Raw genomic sequence first — 18,609 nt, forward strand, 5'->3', positions numbered from 1 at the left:
CCTTGACAAGAGCGTTGTGTATCTTCCCAGGCTGATGCTGGATGGGGCTTTTTGGACTCACTCCCACCCTTTCCTCATGGAAATGAAATGTAGATGCAGGTGTCACCTGGCTTGCAGGGGTTTTATGCCCAACCTGCTTTGCATACAGAGAACTGAAGGCTGCAATATTTCAGGGCTGCTTTGGAATTCTCTGGATGCAGGCCAGGATGCTGTGAGTAAGGCTAAGTTCTCCCCCACTGTCCCCAGAAACTGGGCAGAGGGATGAGATGATGCAGTGCTGCATCTTCAGAGGTGATTAAGGGTTGAGAGCCATGTGCTGCAGAGGATCATTTCCTGCTCTGGACTGTGCTGGGGAGACTGAAATCTGTTTTAAATTGAGACTGAAACTAGCATCCAGGAAACAGCGATTTTATGCAGCAGTTTTAGCTTTCTATTGCACTTTTGTGTTCTGTAGGTCTTTTCCCAGGGAAAAGCTGATTCCCACATGCTGTAGTCATTAAGCATTGTTGATTTGCACCTCAATATAGATATTATACATGGTGGGCAGCAAGGTTAAAGTGTGTTTGCACACAGGCTGTAACTGTGGGGGGCCAGGGGCGACCCTGGAACCAGGTTGGCTTTTAAATTCTGCCTTTGCTGTTGACTAAATTGGAAATTACAATGTGGAAGTCACCAGGCATGGCTTGACTTCCAGGCAGTTCTGTGACATCCTCTAAGGCCCTACAGGGCAACAGAGAGACTGGGGAGCCCTAAATGGCTGTGGAGTTGTTGTTATGCCTGTTGGGTTTGGGTACATGCCAGGAGCTCTTGTATCCTATAAATAAGAATTCAAGAGGTTGAGAGTTCAGTCCTTTACCCTCAGCTGCACTTCCCCTGTTGCTGTAAGCTCCGGTTGGCTGTTGGTCTGGCTGCAGAAGTTCTCTTTAGCTGTGTCACTTGTTGCACATCAGATAAAAATCTCATTTTTATCACTTTCCTATCAAGGTCAGTGCCTTTTGTTCTGAGTGTTTGCACCTTGTTTACAGCCTGCCAGCGTTTTGCCTTCCCTTTCTCGTGTGCTGGAAGAAGCCAGAGTTGGCTGTCTGGGTTATGTCTGTGTTGAGTGAACATTAGTCCTCAGTTTAGCTCTGTTTGTGTTTCCTTTCAGGTGTTTCATGGAGCTTTTCCTCCGTGCCCTATGCTGCCTGTGAGGTTTAATATTGCTGCTCTCCACGGGTCCATCTGAGACCATAGAAGCTGGACACACGATGGGGGACTCTTCAGGAAATGCCATGGATGGAGGCACGGACACACAAACTGAACTGGCAGAGCGGGTCGCAGCCCTAGATGTGTCTGTTGTCCCAGACAGAAGTGACCAAAATGGTGAAGATAACGGTGAAGAAAATGACACAGTGTTTTCTGACAATGTAAAGGACATCCAAAGAAATGGAGTCAACACTGGCGTGGGAACCAATGAACTTCTACCTTCCCCGCAGTCAGAAGATGCCCAATTGAGGCACGTTCCCAAGAGACCTCCCACTAGACCTGGTCTATCAAGTAGGAAGTTGTCTCTTCAGGAAAGATCATCAGGAGGTTATTTGGCTTCTAGCAACACCCCAGGTTGTGGTCCCTATGCCACAGGACCATCACCACGTATAATGAGGAGACCAACGATAGAGTCCAATCGGGTTTCCATCTCAGATTCTGAGGTAGGCATGTTCGCCTCTACAGCTGTGGGATAGAGATGAGATAAGTCTTTCTTAACTGGTAATGGGAGCAGTCTTCTGAAGCAGTAGATCTGAAAGCGCTGTTATTTCTAAGGGAAAAAAAAAATCCCTAAATCCCTGGAACTAGGGATCGCATTGGTTTGGAACGGCTCCATCCCCCAGACCTCTGCTGAGTGTAACCCTGGTCCTGACGTTTGGCTCCTTCAGCCATTACCTGCTTGGGATGGTCCTGTTAAGGACTGTTGTGTCATGGTAGAAGGCAGAAGGTCTTTCAGGTTGTTCAGAGAAAGGGCTGTGACCAAATGACTTTGCTCTCGTGTCCCTGCTGTGTGCACCCTTTGGGAATTCATCAGTCACAGCAGCTTTGCTGATGGTATTTTATGGAATTAAACTTCTGGAGATTATGTATCTCCTGTTGTGTTTTGCCATAATTGCAGGCATGATTTAATTTTATAAAGAGCTTAAATGCACTGGAGTTTCCTGCTCCTGTCAGGGCTTTCCTTTGTCTTTAAAGCATTTGTAACAGCAGTGGTAACCAAGGGCTGTGACCCTCCTCTCCTTCAGAGGAGTGTCTGGGTGGCTGTGGTTGTTCCTGCCATCCATCTTCCCCCTGCTCTCCTGGTACCACACCTGTCCTGGAGGTGTGACACACTGTCAGTGGTCGAGTGTCTTGATGGAAGCAGCTGCTGGTTGCAATTCCCAGTGCTGTGATGTGCTGCTGTGGGGAGGACAGGGAGCAGAGAGAGGGGCTGCTCAGAGCACACTACCCAGTGTCAGGATGAAGACATTGAGCCTGAAGCAATTCAGGGACCCAAATCGCTGGAGTTTAGACTTTTATGTGGGTCCAAGTGGCCTGAAGCTGAAATCTTAGTGTGTGGCTTAGTGTTTCCCTCCTGAGAAGTGGGTGCTTTCTCCTTGCACATCTGAGAGGATGGGGCTGTGCACGACCAAATCAGCCACTGTCCTCTGGGAAGTTGTGCAAGGCACATTAGCAGTGGGATGGATGCATCCCCAGCTGATCAGAGGTTACCTGCAGAAGGTGCACTGCAGAGACTGCAGCTTCTATGACAGCAGCCATATGCTTTAATAAGGGAGTCAGGGAGGGAAAGGAGCCAGTTCTTGGAAGCAGGACGTGACTTGAGTGCCAGCTCTCCCATCCTGCAGTGCTGTGACTGTGCCAGGAGTGAGGCTTGTCTGAAACCTTTCAGGGTAACCGTGGTCGAGTGTGACTGGCACGTTCCCATCTGCAAGGAAATTCAAAGTACTCCATCCTCTTCCCCAGCATCTGCATCCTGGGGAGCAATAGTTACTGCCTAGGGCTGGGAAAGGCTGAGTTTGAAATGCAGATGTGGAGCCTTTGTGTCCTTGCTCCTGCAGCAGCTCTTTATGCAGTGCTGCCTTTTTCATGGTCACTTTGATATCACTTGATTGTTAGAGCCCTGCTCTGGTGCAGCCCAGCTGTTCTCGTTGGAAACCATCATTCATATTGATGGGGAATTGCTGTGGTAGGAGGGGAGGGGAGCCTGGGAGAGAGCTGGGCTTGTTCTGAGGTGGGTGCTCGCCCTCACAGAGGTGCTTCTGGGAGTTGTGCTGCTTCTTCCCAACTTACAGGGATAGTATCCATATCCTGTAAGGAACAGCAAAAGGACTAAGGAAGATGCATGTTTGGTTACAGTGTGAAGTTTGAGGCTGGGCACTGAGTCATGAGGAGTAAGTGTCGGTGTGTGCAGCCTGCACACAGCCCAGCTCCACGTCCTGCCTGTGACCTTCCAGGTGCTGCTAAGTGGTTGTTGTGTTCATGGCTGGGACAGGCACTGCCAGTCCAACCCCAAGCTGTACAGCTGAGATACAGCAGGGCACTAAGCAAGAAATGGAGAGCAAGTTGTCTGTTCTCTGTCAGGGCTTCTAAGAGTTACCGGGGACTCTGTGTGGAGGTTTTTGGTCCTGTTGGGGATAAAATAAGACTGTGATGAGAAATACAGTCACAGTGCACTTATCAGCTGCTGGTGTGTGTCTGTTGATCACTTTGATGCACAGACCCTCAGTGAGCAGGGGGGTGTGGGTCACTCTGACAAGATCCAGCTCACCGGTCACAACACTGCCCTGAACTGCCTGCAAATGACTCTGTGACACACCTTGTTCTAGGCAAGCTGCACATTTGTATTCCAGTCCAGGTCTCTCACCTGCTTAAAACCCTTTTGGAGTTGCTCCTTTCTCCTTGCATCGAGTATCCACCACCATCAGTCAGTGCCTTCCAGGAGGCAGAGCATCCATCACTGCAGCTCGTGGCCACTGCCCGAGTCACTCACAGGCTGTGCAGAATTGGAGATGAAGTTGAGGAGCATTCAGGCTTTATCAGTGGCACCCGAGCAGGGACCATCCATCAGGAGCAGGGAGAGATGGCACAGCTGCCTGTCACAATTTCCTGTCACACTGATAGCCATCTCAGACTGAATCCGCTTCCCTCTTCATTCAGAGATAGCAGGATGGCAGCTCCCTGCCTGCCTGTCAGTGATGCTGTACCCTGGACTGATCTGGAGAAATAATGGAGAGATGTGATATGTGGAGATGGAATGTGGGGCTCCAGCAGGAGGTGAATGTTCTGTTGTTCGCTGATGAATTATGGAAGAACATTGTGTTCTCTGGGAGAGATGCTGCTCAGCTTTTTAATGCTGGTTTAATATCACAGGCTGGGAGGAAAATTTCTGTCCAGGGATCAAGAGGGCCAAGAGCTGAAGCTGAACCTGTGGCACTGAGAGGGGATTCGTCCAGTGCCACCAGCAGGCAGTGAATTGGGCTGTCCCATCACTGGCACCGATAGCACAAACACCCTTCTTCCAAGTGCTTTTTGGGTTTGGTTTTAAGAAGATAGTGGCTCCTGGGCTAGCAGGGCTGGGAATTGTTGTATTGCACAAAAACTGTTCCCTGTCAACCAAGGAGAGCCACCAATTAGCCAGTTGCCCTGGCACAAAGGTTGGCAACTGCTGGTGTCTTGCAGCCACTGCTAAGTCTGGATCTGCAGTATTAACTCTGCAAGAGAAGTAACCTGTTCTGCTCTCCTGACAACATTGTTTTGTACTTAATTGACCTGATCTGTCATATCTCTATCAAAAATTCATCTGTAATTAAAAAAATTCCCTGTTTGTTCCCCTCCTTAGATTATTCATGGGCTATGGCCTGGAAGGTTCTCTCAGTGCTGCCTTCTCTGGCAGGAGTGCCTGTTTGGATTTCTTGCTGCCTTTGCTGCCTATCAGTGCTTCTCTCCACCAAGGGAATGGCTTTGCCTTTAGCTGTGGCACAGAAGTGATTAGGCTGAAGCCATTAAGGGTACATAAAGCTGCAGAGCTGAGGCACAGGCCCCAGAGTTTAGGTTGCTGGCCCATTTTGCCTCTGTTGATATGATGTTCCCAGCTCGTGCTCAGTGCTGACAGCAAGGCAAGAGGAGAGGATTTTCCTGAGGCTGCTAAAAGCAGCTTCTGCTGTGCTGCCCAGATGATGCCCCAGTGCTTGTATGTCCTAGGAAAGGACTCCAAAGGTGTTTCTACAGAGTGGTGGATGTCTTGTGACTGTGTTTGACAGAACTTGTCCTATCTAAGATGGCAAGGCTTGATCAGTGAGAGGGGAGAGGTGCTGCTTGTTGGAAAGTGGCATTTGAAAGTGCAGTGCTGGTGGGGTTTTTTTAATTCTGTCATCCCAAACTAACCTCTTTAGGCAGCCAAGAAAATTCTTACTTGGAGAGTGACTAGGAGAAAAATAAAAGTTGTCTTTTTCCGGGCTTTCTCCCCAGACCTGCCAGCACAGTTAATTGCTTTATACTGTCTTTTCTCTGGTCTCTTCTGGCTGAATTGTCCTTTCCCTTTCACATGTTCCCTTTCTCTCCCTGCATCCACCCATTCCCTGGCATCCCAGTTCCCCTTCCCTGGTGTCCATGTGGTCTCTCCACCCTCTGGGATCAGTAGGAGGCTGTTCCAGTTCCCCACTGCCTGGGCAGCTCTGCAGGTCGTGTGTGCTCCAGCAGGAGTGGAGAGGATGAGTCAGGATGGTGTGTTCTCCCTCCTCAGAGATGCTCCTGACCTGAGGATGCAGGGAGGAGGATGAGCTGACAAAGGGAATTTTCCTAGGCTCGGTGTGCGTGGTTTACCACAGAGGCATGGAAAATAAATCACTTCCTTGTCCTTTCTTTCCTTGGCTTTCCACATTGTTGTCATAGCCCCCTGCTTGTTTGGCCAACCAAAGGTTTGAAGGAACTGGTGTCGAGAGCTGAGAGGCAGTGCCTTGGTGCTGGGCTGATCCAGGTGTCACACTCCTCCAGCCTCTGGAAGCTGCCTAGTTTTCTTCATAAAGTGATTTCCTTGCTGTGCACAAAGCAAAACTCATGTGGGACCAGGGCAGAGGTGGGGACTGAGCTCCTGCTCAGCATGGGCTGAGCTTCCCCTTCCCAGCCCCTCGAGTCCCACAAAGGAATTCCTTCTAGAGGTCTTACTGTGGTGCTCAAACCTGAGCTCTCCTGAAAAGATCAAAGATACTTGGAAAACATTTCTTCAAAGACTCCCCCACAGGCAACGCTAATTTCTTTTCCTTTGGTTAATTAACCTTTATTTAAAGTTACATTTCCAACTCCTCCAAGGGTAAGGTTTGAGAGAAGGAGAAAACCCAGAGCTGCAGTTGGAGAGGGGCTGGAAAGGGGCTGCCTTGCTCCCCCTGGTCCCAGTCCCTCTTTTCAACCACTCTCCCAGTGATATTCCAGGGACCTGGTGAGTGCCCAGGCTCCTGCATCCAGCTCTGGGGTCCCAGGTGGGTGCTGAGCTTTGTGCCCAGCCATGGCCAGTGCTCCTGCAGCAGTGCTGGGCTTTCTCTTTTGCACTTGGGTTTGGATGTTGTTTAAAAATCTGTTTATTTTTCTTACCTCCATGAGGTCTGGCCTTCCTGTCTGTCTTTCTCTGTCCCTGAAGAACTTTACTAATTTGTATTCACTGCTGCCCTTAATACCCATTTTCTGACCTTTATTTTCATTTTATCTGTTTTTAGAAGTTCTTTTTGCTTCCCCTTCCAGGCAGGATGAGTTTAAACCAGTGTTCCTTCATTACTGGCTTTTAGTTCCCACTTTTTTTCCTCCCATGCTTCTCTTTAATGTGCATTTCTGAATTGCTGAAAATTATAGTTCTTTTCAGATTGATAAATTTAACTGCTTTTAGTGGGCAAAATTCTCCATTATATATGTATGTGTGTAGGCAGTCTGATTGTTTTCAGAAATGTCTTATTTTGGAAATCAGTGCCGGTTCTTCCTTTCAATCCCCGCATCTCCCCTGAGACAGTAAAGGCTCAATTCTCAATTTTTCAGAATTTCTGTCACCCAGTGGTGGCCACAGTGGATTTGTGGAATTAGGCCTGAGCTCTGGACTGAACTGTGCTTTGTGATTTTTGACCAATTTTTGTTTTCTGTGGCATTAATTCCTCCCCTTCCTCTCTTGACTAATACCTTGGACATGTTAATGAACGGGGCATCTTGTTTTTTAAGGCAAAACAATTATTGCACACTTGGACAGACTGAGTCTAATTTGCTATCAGCTTTTCATTAAAGGATCTCATTAAGGTTCTTACTCTGTTTGTATTTATCAGCAGTTGCAAATACATTGGCGTGATGAAATCAGGAGAACTGTACAATGTTATCTTAAAGAAACACTTGGCCCAGAGATAGGTGTTTCTCTCTGATAAAGGAATTGTACAATTATCCCACTTCCTGCAGGAGAACCAAATAACATAATAACAACCCTGCCAGTCTGCAGCAACACGTGGCAGGAGCTGCTTGAACTGTGAATTATGGTCTTTCAGCAAGGGGAAAAAAAAAGGTAGGAAGCACCTATAATGTGGTTTGATTTTGCTGTGTTCAGCTCAAGTGCTGGAAGCTGGGCAGAAGCTGAAGTGATGGTGCTTCTCACCAGGAATTACCTGAGGGGTAATGGAGGTGTGGGGCAGGTTGGGATGTGGTGACAGAGAGTGTAAACTCTGGGAGGCTGTGCTGCAGGCCCTGGCATTGCCTGTCCCTTGGACCCTCTCTGGGTGTTCCCCTCCCAGTATTTATCCACCCCTTTCAAAAAATCATCCCCTAGAAATGGGTGGCCTGGTGTTGCTCACGAGCTCCTTTTAGCAGCAGTGAAACACCAGAGAGATGCTTCAGGTGGTCAGTCTGGTGTGGGATAAGAATGGTAATTTCTGGCCAGAGTAAGAGGGGTGATGGAAATGTGATGGTCAGAGTCAGAGGAATTGGTGCCTTGGACACAGGGACAGGGCACAGTCCCTCCTCAGTTGCACTAAATGCTTTGTGAGGGGGTTTGTATCCAGCACAAAGGGCTCTGATCCTTGAGGATGAAGGGAAAAGATGCCACCATGGCTTGAAACAGAGTGCAGACCAAAAACTCTGGGGCTATGTGTAGAAGGCTGTATTTACTCCTGCAAGTAATCCCTACTCAGGGGAGGAGGCCTGATAACAGGACCTGGTCATTGCAAGCTTGCTGGTTTGAGGAGCAGGAGATGTGAGGTGGTTGGAGGCTTTCTTGGAGGAGTGGTCGCTTTTCCTGCCTGTCCCAGCCTCTCCAGTGAGTGTTTCCCCATCTGCAGCACTGCAGTTTTCACAGGACAGGGGAGAGGGATACAAAGCTGAGCACAGGGAAAACCAGGGCAGGAGACATAACAGAAAACTGCTCCTGCCTAATTTGTGCAAATCCCCACGATGGGAAGCACGGCCTCGAGCTGGGAAGTGAATCTGCTGACAGTGTTTGTGAGGGAATTTGTCCTCCACGTGCCTGTACCCCATGTTCCTGCATGCTGCCCCCTCCTTTGGGGAGGGGGGTCCTTTCAGTGGCCTTGTGCCTTATATCTTGGCATTTGCTGGGTCATGCTTTCTCCTCTGGTTGCTCCTCGTTCTGATGGATTGGTTTTTACCTTTGGAAGGATGTGTGCTTTCTAGCAGCAGAGTTAATACACTCCTGTGGCCCCATTACTCACATTTGGCTCTTCTTCCCTGTCAGAGAGGTGGAAAAAACTTCCTTCACTGGCGACAAGGTGAAGATTTAATCATTCCTTGTCTTCCTGACAAGCCACTGCTTGCAGGCTTAAAAAGTCATCAATTCCCCATTTCTTAATTCTTCACTGTGATGACCACTTGTGTTAGGAGTGTTTTCTGGTTGGTGATGGGGAAAAATCAAAATTATCGTCTACTACATCCGTGCTGCATGCCCAGAGGCAGAGGGGTGTTGCTGTCAGTGGGAATGCTGCACGGAGCAGGGACTGTTCTACACCCCTGTTCTTACAAATGGACTGAAGGCATCTGGCACTGCTTTTACATTGTGGTGCACCCCGTCACTACACCCTTGTCACAGCTTGCTGGGGGTCTGCATCTCCCACCCCTTGGGGTGTCAGTGCTGGATACCTTACCAGCAGAGATCAGACATGCTCAGGGGTGATTTATTACAGCAAATATTCCCTCAGCTGCAGAGAATCCTCTATTGTTTGTGTTCCGTGGCAGAGGAGCTTGGCTCCACGTGCTCTCCTTGAAAAGAGTTCACCATCCAGTTGAGGGTTCCTTTGGGTGCAGCCACATCCACGGCCCCAGAAGGTCCCTGTCTCTGCCAGGCTGATGTTGGGAAGGGCACAGGCTCATCCTGTGACGCTGGGGTTGGGGTGTGTGCTGGGAGCTGCCAGGCTGGGAGAGCCCTGGGGAGCTGGGCATGGGGGTTTTCCTGCTTGGTACTGACACAGTCCAGGAGAGAGGGTCAATGTAACCAGGAATGGGGCTGCTGTCAGGCTCCCTGGACTGAACCTGGAGCTAATGCTGCAGAATTGGGGTGGGTTTACACCAGCACAACCAGAATCAGAATTCAGCCCATAATTATTTTGTCCTGGACTGTCAAAAAAAAAAAAAAAAAAGAAAAAGTAATGCTTATAGTGTAACATACACCAGTTGAAGTAAGATTAAGTCTTTCATTATTTAGCACTCTGCCTCTACTTGAACCTGATTCACAGTCAGTCATTTCCTTTAGCAATACTCTAATTATGTTCTCCTTTTGATCTGCAGGACTGTGTGCAATTAAACCAGTACAAGCTGCAGAGCGAAATAGGCAAGGTAAGTACTGGAGTCGTGTTGGGCACAGGCAACCTGTGTGTACACACACAGGTGGAAAGGCTGTGCCAGCCCAAGGGACCTCACTGGCCAAGAATCTGTGCAACTTGTGTTTGTTTTGGGGGGGTTTGTTTGTTTTATTTCCTTATTAGTTTGAGCAAGTCTTATTCAAGGTCAAAGTGGAGCTACTTCCTCTGAAATCTAAATTTATTTTTCCTCCCTCGGAAGGTGGTTAAGCTGGCTCCCTTCCAGGGTGTTTGCTTGCCAAATGTAACACTAAGAGCCTTTGATGCATTAATACAACACAACAAGGAAAGTTAAAATAAAACCCCAACAAAAACAAGATCAGGGCAGGTGTTTGGTCCCCATCAGGACTAGGTAAAGTTTGTACGTCATATGAAATGCTCCTTTAATACTAGTCCATGTTTAAAAGCTGCAGAATGATTCAGAAGAGGTTGCTCCAAAGTTATTTAGAGGTCTGGGCTGGTGAGCAGCTCAGACACCTGCACATTTGGACGTCTGCCACCGTTGCAGATGGGTCCAGGAGTGGTGGTGCTGCCTGGAAGCTGTACCTGCCTTTGCAGTTGGAACATTGCAGTCAGAAGGGACTGCACCCTGAGCTGCAGAGACCTTCACCAAGAGTTTCATTAGCCCAAACTCCTCTCCAAGATGAGAGGCAGTGGGAGGAGGCACCCTCTCCATCTGTGCCGTGGGCTGTGCTGACAGGCAGGGAGTAAGGCTGGAGATACCACTGCTGCTGGTACAGCAGATGCCATCCCAAACTCAGCTTCAGACCCACTTAGGGCCTTTGTCATTGGCTTAAGTATGAAGGAGAGTGTGAGACCTTCTCTCAGGTGGATTTGCACCTGCCTCCTCCTTCCCTGTGGATCACAGTGAGGTTGGTAGAGGGTCTGCTGGCCCTGCTGTGTGTGCTCCTGGATCAGCCAGATGGCTTGCTGGTCTCTGAGACCAGGACCTTATTCCAGCTTCTAGTGAAGTTAAGAGAAATGTATTGAAGGCTCTGGTGTTCAACCCACTCATTTATTCAACAGGCATCTGTCAGGGATGGTAGCTAGCCATGGTGTCATGTCTCACTTGCATAAAATGTTTAGTGTTGACACAGAACTGCGAAAAAACAGTGATTTGGATGGAGTTTGGCTTCAGGCTATCACTGGAGCTGGGGATGCAGCAGCAGTCCAGGTCTGCACCTGCCTGGGCAACATGTAGTTGGTGGAAGGCAGGCAACTGGTCATCACTGAAGTCCATCTGCTGTCAAGAGATGGAGAGGTTTTGTGCTGAAGGTGGTTTTGTGCAGAAGTACAGGAAAGGTATTCATGCAGAATTTCCAAACTTGCACCGAAAAATATCTACTTGAAAATTATGCTCCCCACCCACGTTTGAGTTCAGACAGACACAGTGGCTTTGGCTCAGGGCAGGAGGTGATGGGCTAAAAGGACGTAATCCTCCAATGCCCAGCAAAATGTACAACCTCGCTGTGGGGTCACGTCACCTGCAGACCTTGCTCAGGGGTCAGGGTGGCCTAGAGTTGTTTTTTTACCCTGTGTAAAGCTGTGCTCTACCAGCCTTGAGCAGCAAGAAGCCAAGGTGAAGCTGCTGAACTGACTGTGCAATTGGTGTTTATTTTTAGGGTTCCTACGGCGTTGTGAAACTGGCCTACAACGAGAACGACGACAAGTATTACGTAAGCGCGTCCCTCCTCTGCTCCTCATTGCTGCTGCTGCTCCTCACTCCCCTTCACCCCCCTGAGAGCTGGGGCCCCTCTGCCCTGCTGCTTTTAGCACGTGCACTTCTGGTTTGTGTGGCACTCAAGGAGTTGAACGTCCTGCTGGGCACGGACCTGCTCTGTGCGTGCGGTGCCGGGCGGGAGCGGCTCGGATCGGGTGGGCTGCCTTATGTAACAGGAGGGATCTCAGAGGCAGGAGCGTGTTGCTGATTTGTCTTGACATTTTCTAGCTATGAAGCAGGTCACCTGAAATTAGAGGCGTGTGGGTGGTGGTATTCAGCACCTGCTGTGCACAGGAGGGTTGGCCTGGAACGAGCAGGCGTGTTTTGTAAGGAAACGGGGGCGTTTATCAGAAAGATGCTGAACAGCGTGGCCTGGCTGGGCAAGGCCCCCTTGGGGAGGGGTCTTACCCCCTTGGGGAGTGCCTGGGGGGCACTGAATGGGGCTCACTGTCAGGACATGAGGTGTAGGGTGGAAGGCAGAAGGCAAACCTTGGCTTTTGACTCCCTTGCTGGGCTGAAGGGCAGAGTTGGAGAGTTTCAGATTCAGAATGGCTCCTTACACCGAGGGCTCCTGCTCTGTCCCTCCCCTTCCAGAGGCAGGTGAATCCCAGCCATCCCAGCTGGGATTCCTGCAAAATCTACCTGCAGATGTGCTCGTGTCCCCGGGCTTGCCCAGGGACTCATTTTGTTCAGGCTCAGAGCAGGAGCTGGAAGGAAGGAAAAGTGCCTTGCCGTGTGGGGCTGTGCCTGGAGGCTTCTGGAAAGAGCTTCCAGCAGTTTCTGATGGATCCAAGGGCAGGAATTGGCTGAGCAGAGCTGGGTGGTTGCAGTGCTGTTGAACCTGAACCCTGCTGCCCCCAACACAGCTGCTGCTCCACTCTGTGTTTGATGAGAGGGTCCTGCTGTTGCTCCCACAGTAGAGTGGCCTCATGTGGGTGAATATTCCAATGTGGCCCATCAGAGCACCCAGGCAGACTCATGTGCTGTTCCCTGTCCCTGCTGGCTTTGGTACAAAGAGGAATAAGGGTATGCTGTGGATTGTAAAGCGTCCTCATTCCCCACCACTCCCCAGCGGGTTTTCCTCCCTAACTCTTGGATTTACAAGTGACATCCCAGGTCGAAGAGGTCAGGTGGAATTTTATGCCTGTGGGTATTCCTTGGCCCTTCTGTGCTCCCAGCAGGCATGAAATTGCAGGAGGAATGTCTTGAAGTGAGGGATGGAATTGTTGAGACAAAAATCTGGACAAGGTGCCCTGGAGCTGGCCAAGCAAAGGAACCACAATTCTTTCCATCTCCTGTCCTTTCCAAGCTGACTCACCACTGCACCGGAGCAGTTGGTGTTTCCAATGGCTCCCTGTCTCTCCCAGTCCTCCTTCCCCTGCCCTGCAGCAGGATGATTTGTTCTGCAGAGGGTGATGGTGCCAGCCGTGGTTTCCCTGATCCATCTGTCCCACCAGCACAGGCAGTGCCAGGACCAGCAGCACAGGGTGGGAATGCACTGCATCAATAAATCACATTTATTTCCAGCTGAAGATATTTTTGCTTCTAAAATTGTAGTCCTTACATTTTGGCACTTCCCTTTTGATCTGGGAATCCTGTTGCTGTCCCCTGTGGGCTGCCCAGGGTGGGCAGGGCAGCTGGCACAGCTCGGCAGGGGAGAGCTGGGGTTGGGACAGCATTGCCTGCTGTGCTCCTGTCTGTATTTTGGATGTACATTAACGCTGTGGATGTAGGTTTAGCTGGTCAAATCCAAGCCAAAAGTGAAAGCCTATGGCCAGGGTGTGTGTTAGTTAATCCCCACTTAATCTCTGTTTCTAATCTAAGCAAACACTTTAAAGGTACTGCAGCCCTGGAGGGGCTCCTGTGCCTGGTCCGTGTTTCAGCCTCGCTGCCCAAAGCAGGGCAGGGTATTGCAGACCCCCCTCCTGCCAGCACTGCAGGGATGTGCTCTTTGGTTTGCCCTGATCTTCCTTTTGGGGGCTTGAGGCAGGGTCTGAACCAGATCCCAGCTGGCTGTGAAGGTGATCCTGGGAGCTGTATGGAATTCTACAGCAGATGGAGAGATGTCTGCCCGTGTTTGATTGCAGTGGATGTCAGCATGTGGGAGAGGGGCTGCACTGCTGCCAAAAGGCTGAAGTCTGTGTCTCATGTACTTGCTACCCTTTCATCTGGGGCAGTGGGACCTTTCCCCCTTTCCCAGCTGCAGCCACATGCAGACAGCCCAGCCCCCCTGATCCTCCCAGGTGCCCGTGCTTGTGTTTTCTGGGAGTGTGAGCTGTGATGGAGACACCTCCGCTTTCCCGAGACATTAAACCAGCTCAGGAGCTGGCAGACTTTTCAAAGCTTCAGAGAAACAGTGCCAGTTGCATAACTGGCTAATGGCTGCTGAGCTCCCCACGCTGCCCCATGTGCCTGACCCCCGTGCTCTCCCAGTCAGACAATTTCCATCCTGCTCTGCTTATCCTTCCCATCCAGAGCTGCTCCACAGCAGTGCACCCCGACCCCCCCAGGGGATACCTAATGGACCTGCCTGGTACCAGCAGTTAGCAGAAGCAATTGTGATTCTAATAGTTGGAGAGGACCTTTTCTGTGTGGGTTTTTTCCCCCCAAAATTTAGCTTTGGAACGTTTTTGTTTTGTCTCGGTGGTGAAAAGCACCAGTGGAGGAAATCTGCCCTTGGTTGGTCTTTAGTGAGCAAGGCCAGGTTGGACAGGGCTTGGAGCACCCTGGTCTAGTGGAAGGTGTCCCTGTCCATGGCAGGGGGTTGGAACTACATGGTCTTTAAGGTTCCTTTAAGGTCCCAAACCATTCTATGATATGATGATTCTGTAACTGATTTATGTTTGCAGTGGTTTAGCATGAGGTCAGGGTCTTGCTGCCTGATTCATTGTCTTTAAGCTGGTGTGCTGCAATAAAAAGGAGCAAAGTGGTAAAGAAAGCAGAAGAAACTTTATTTTGGAGTATACTTCAGAGTGTGGCTCCTGATTCTTGCTGAGGTGTGGGGCTCTTTGGTAGTTCTCTTCAAAAAGGCAAAGTTTATAGGTACCAGGGACTGAATCTGGCTCCTTTTGAAGCAAAAGGAAAGATTGTTGCTGCTTTAGGGAGTTTTGGATCTGGCCTAGAATTAGGAAAAACTCTCAAGAAAATATCCAATCACTACATTTGGGAAAAATGTAGATGGGTCATGTTTACTTTGTGGGTTTTTTACCTTCCATTAAAGATGAGAGAGTGCTTCTAAGAGCTTTACCCTTCGTTGCTGTGAACAACCCCAGTGCCAGGGAGGGCTGTAAAAGTGTGCTGGCTCAAATCAGCGGATGCAGGGAATGTGTCAGACCAAGGAAATGGAACTTTCAGCACCAAGTACGTGACCTCCAAGGAGGAGACCCCCCTGGAATGCTGTGCTGGCTCCCAGAGCAGAGGGCCCTGCTGCTCTTGGGGCACATGCAGCTGTTCCAGCAGCGTTGGTGGGGCTCTGCCAAGGAACCCTTCACACTGGAAAGGTTTCAGTGTCTCAGTTTGCAGGAGATGCTTTGACGGTGACAAGGGGAAAAAAAGGAAAGGCTGAGCTCTGGGAAAAAGCAGCAAATAAAAAGCAAAGGCAGATGTGTCCGGGCAGAGATCTAGTTTGGAGTCATTGTGCTGATGGAATTTGATTCTGTGATGCCTCCGGTCATGTCTCCCTCCAATTTTCAATCTCTAAATCAGCTTGCAAGGAGAAGTGGTTATGATGGACATTTGTTATGCTACTGCTGCAATAAGGCAATAGCATTGTAGGTTGTCAGTGGGTTTCTTTTTTTTTTTATCCTTTTTAAATCTGGTTTCCTAAGAAACAAGATTTGTGTGATTGTGCTCTGTGTCTCTGTTTGTACCTATGCATAGAGGACTGTTTTCTACCAAGTCTCAGTGATGGGGAGAAATTCCTTCCAAGTTTATGAAAGCAATGGCTGAACAAAGTGCTGCTGAGGAGAAGGTGGCCAGCAGCAAGCCTTGAACTTTCTGGCCCCTGGAGAATCCACTTTGGTTGCCATCCAGGTTGGGAAGGGAAGGCACAGCTCCTGTGTTTCCCGTCCTCCTCCTCACATAACAACAGCTGCTGAACCACTGCCAGCTGTGCTCCGCAGTGGTGAGGACCAGGAAAAGGATCTCTGGCTTGTCCAACACCCCGTGTTGTTCAGCTCTGGGGTTGTGAGGGGCTGACCCACCTGCAGTAAGAGCAGGGAGACAGCTGGAGGCAGACAAGCATGGCCACTCCAGAAGGCTGTCCCTGCTGTGGTGGCACAGCATGGATGGGGCACAGCCTGCTGATGGAATTCTGCTGCTGTTGGGGCGAAAGGTGACAAATGCAGGAGCAGGATTTTAGGGCCATGGCAGCTAAGCCTGTCTGGCTGCAGTTCATAACACTTCTCTCTCCCAGCAGAGCTTCCCTCTCAACCACTTTATCTGAGGGATGTCATTGTGAGGAGGGACAGGTGAGGAAGGGCTGGGAATGCTGTCTGCTCTGTTCAGCATTCCCAGCATGCCTTCATGCACTAGCAGAGGATTTAGGTGGTAATAGCAACCTTTGAGTGGCATCCCACTCCCCTGGGAGCTGCAGGCAGGGACTGTGCCCAGGGCTTCTGCCCTTGCATTGCAGGTCTCTCTGTTAACAAATAAAATGACATCCTGACATGTTGTGAGAGGACCACAAAGGACAGGTGGTAAGTTCCCTTGGCTCAATCATGTTGTCACCCTTCCCTCCCAAAACTAATGGCCATTTTCTGGTTGTCATCACCAGCAGCTTGTGGTCTCACTGTTGTGAAAGCTGCTGAATGCCAGGCATCCCTTCTCTCCATAAACCTGGGATCTCCTTTCCCTCAGGCAGCTTCCCTGTGGTTTCCAGCTGTCAGGTTGATAGGAGGAGAGCAGTAAACTTTAAGATAATAAATATATATATAAAAGAAAAGTACACAGTCCCTGCTGCCTCTCAGAGGGAAATGTCAAGCCCCATGGCCACGCGTGAATAGTCGGAAGGAAGATGTTTGCAAGGGCATGTATGGAGGAAATCTCCAGGCTCCCTCTTTTCCTGAGGAGGCTGAAGCAACGCTTGCCTGTGCAAAGGGAAAATCCCTCAGCTTGGCTCTGAGCTGGTTCTTTATCAGAAAGGCATTATCTGGGTAATTAGCTCTGCCTGTGAGTACAAATGTCTTTGGCTCTGTCGTGCGTGTGAGCCCGAAGGAGAGGTTTGCTGGAGCATCCCTGAGTTGTTCCTGTTACACACAGCCACAGTTCAGGAGGAAGCCTGGTCCTGCCAGCTCCCTGGAATTAGAGTGAGGCTTCACAGCCCCATGCTCTCCTCTCTGCTCCTGTGGTAATTAAGTGGCTCTGGCCTGTTGCATGAGGAACTTTGCTTTTTGTCCCCTCTTTGAGTTTGTAAGCGCAGTGGAACAGGTTCTGATCCAGCCCTGCTTGTGCAGTAGTAGGTACTGGTGCTTTGAAACTGGTGTAAGCATGTCCTGGTGCTTCTTCTCCAGCAGTAGTGGTAGTTTACAGTCAGCTCACCTACAATACAGTAACCCCCCATCTCCCCTCATCCCATCCTTCAAGGAGTTCGGGTCACAGCAGTTGCTCTTGTTCCCTCCATTTCTGCCCCTGAGAGCAATTCTTGTCTTTGCTATTGCTCCTCTCTGTACCTTCCTGCTCCCTCCAGCCTCTTCCAGAGCCTGTCCTGGGAAGGACCAACCTGATATGAGCATAGCTGGTGGCAGTGGTTCAGTTCCTCAGGCTGAGTCCCCCAAGCACTGATGCAGCTTGGGAGCTTTCAGCAGCAAATCGCATCTTCTATTTTTTTCTTCTTCCTAAAGCTCCTTGCCAGAAGGCAGGGAGGACTCAAGATGGAATTGGAGCAAGGAGAGCCTTCTCCTCCTGGGTTGGCAACAGTTGAAAGAGAAATGGATGTATCCATTCCTTTGATTTTTCTCATAAATTTTCATTATGGAGAGATAAAAGTGGGGAGCGTAGGAAGGCCTCCAGGCTTGGTCCTGGCCGTATTTGGAGGTGGTTGAGCACATCTTGGATCCTCTCTCAGCAGACCATGAATCATTTGTCTCTGTGTTGGACACAGTGCTGTGCTAAGTGAAAGATAAGCACTTCTGAGTCTGTCTCTCAGCACCGTCGTTCCCAACAGTTGGCTTGGAGCTGTCAGGCAGGATCGAGAGCTACACAATGTCTCTTCTCAATTACACGGCTGCAAATCCAGAGGATTTCACTGGATCAGTACCAAAAATAACAATCCTTCCATGAATCTGGCTGCAGCAGGAGCACTGATGGGAGGTGGGGATCCCAGGGCATGTGATGGCATCGCTGCCAGGAAAAACAGCTCGGGAAGGAGCTCACTGGAATGGTTTCGGTGCCCTGTCCCTGGTATACGTGTTAAAAGCAGGTAGGGTGCAGTGAGCCTGCCTCTGTGGCATTAATGCAAAATTCCTTGGCATTTGACTGTGTCCTGCAGGAGTCCTCAGTTAATTGTATTTTGCTAGGATCACTCCAGTGTGAATTACAGATTTGGAGGCTTAATTAGTAGGAGTAAGTGCTCCTTCTAGGGGAAGGAGTGAGTGGCCATCCCAGCTTCTGTAAGCGTAGGCTGCTTTCCTAAGCAAATTGTTCCATGAGCTGCTTTCTCATGAAATATTTATCTGCTGGGCCACTCGGGGCTGTTTGAGTGGCCCTCCAAAAAGGTTATTAACGCACAGAGCAGATGGAGGCACAGGCACTGTTTATTAAATTCTGATTGCCTTTTGCCACCGTGCTAATGCCAACTGGAGGGCAGAAAAGATTACCCTGACCCCCTCCCACGCCTCAGCAGTGCCAGCATGTGATGGGGTATGAGAAGGGGAGGGAAGCCTTTGGCAAAATCCTGTTTCCCTCCCTGTGCCTTCGCCAGACCCCTGCCCAGGGCTGTCCTCACTGTGTCTGAGGGTGCAGGGATGGATGCCCACCAAGTGTCTTGTTCATGAACTTGGGCATGGTGGTGGATCACACTGCAGCTGCTCTGTATCACTC

General features: G+C 49.9%; 1 protein-coding gene across 1 annotated transcript in view; it reads left to right on the forward strand.

Annotated features, from left to right (window-relative positions):
* Positions 1-1,164: 1,164 nt before the first annotated feature.
* CAMKK1 (calcium/calmodulin dependent protein kinase kinase 1) overlaps positions 1,165-18,609 on the forward strand; it is a 54,436-nt gene continuing 36,991 nt past the window's right edge. Inside the window, exons 1-3 of the mRNA XM_008930518.3 lie at positions 1,165-1,688; positions 9,781-9,828; positions 11,474-11,527. Of these exons, the coding sequence (XP_008928766.3) occupies positions 1,248-1,688; positions 9,781-9,828; positions 11,474-11,527 (543 nt within the window). The 5' untranslated portion in view covers positions 1,165-1,247. The remainder of the gene's footprint in view (positions 1,689-9,780; positions 9,829-11,473; positions 11,528-18,609) is intronic.

Source organism: Manacus vitellinus, unplaced genomic scaffold, assembly GCF_001715985.3.
Source record: "Manacus vitellinus isolate BGI_N305 unplaced genomic scaffold, ASM171598v3 scaffold_32_pilon, whole genome shotgun sequence".
Taxonomy (NCBI): domain Eukaryota; kingdom Metazoa; phylum Chordata; class Aves; order Passeriformes; family Pipridae; genus Manacus; species Manacus vitellinus.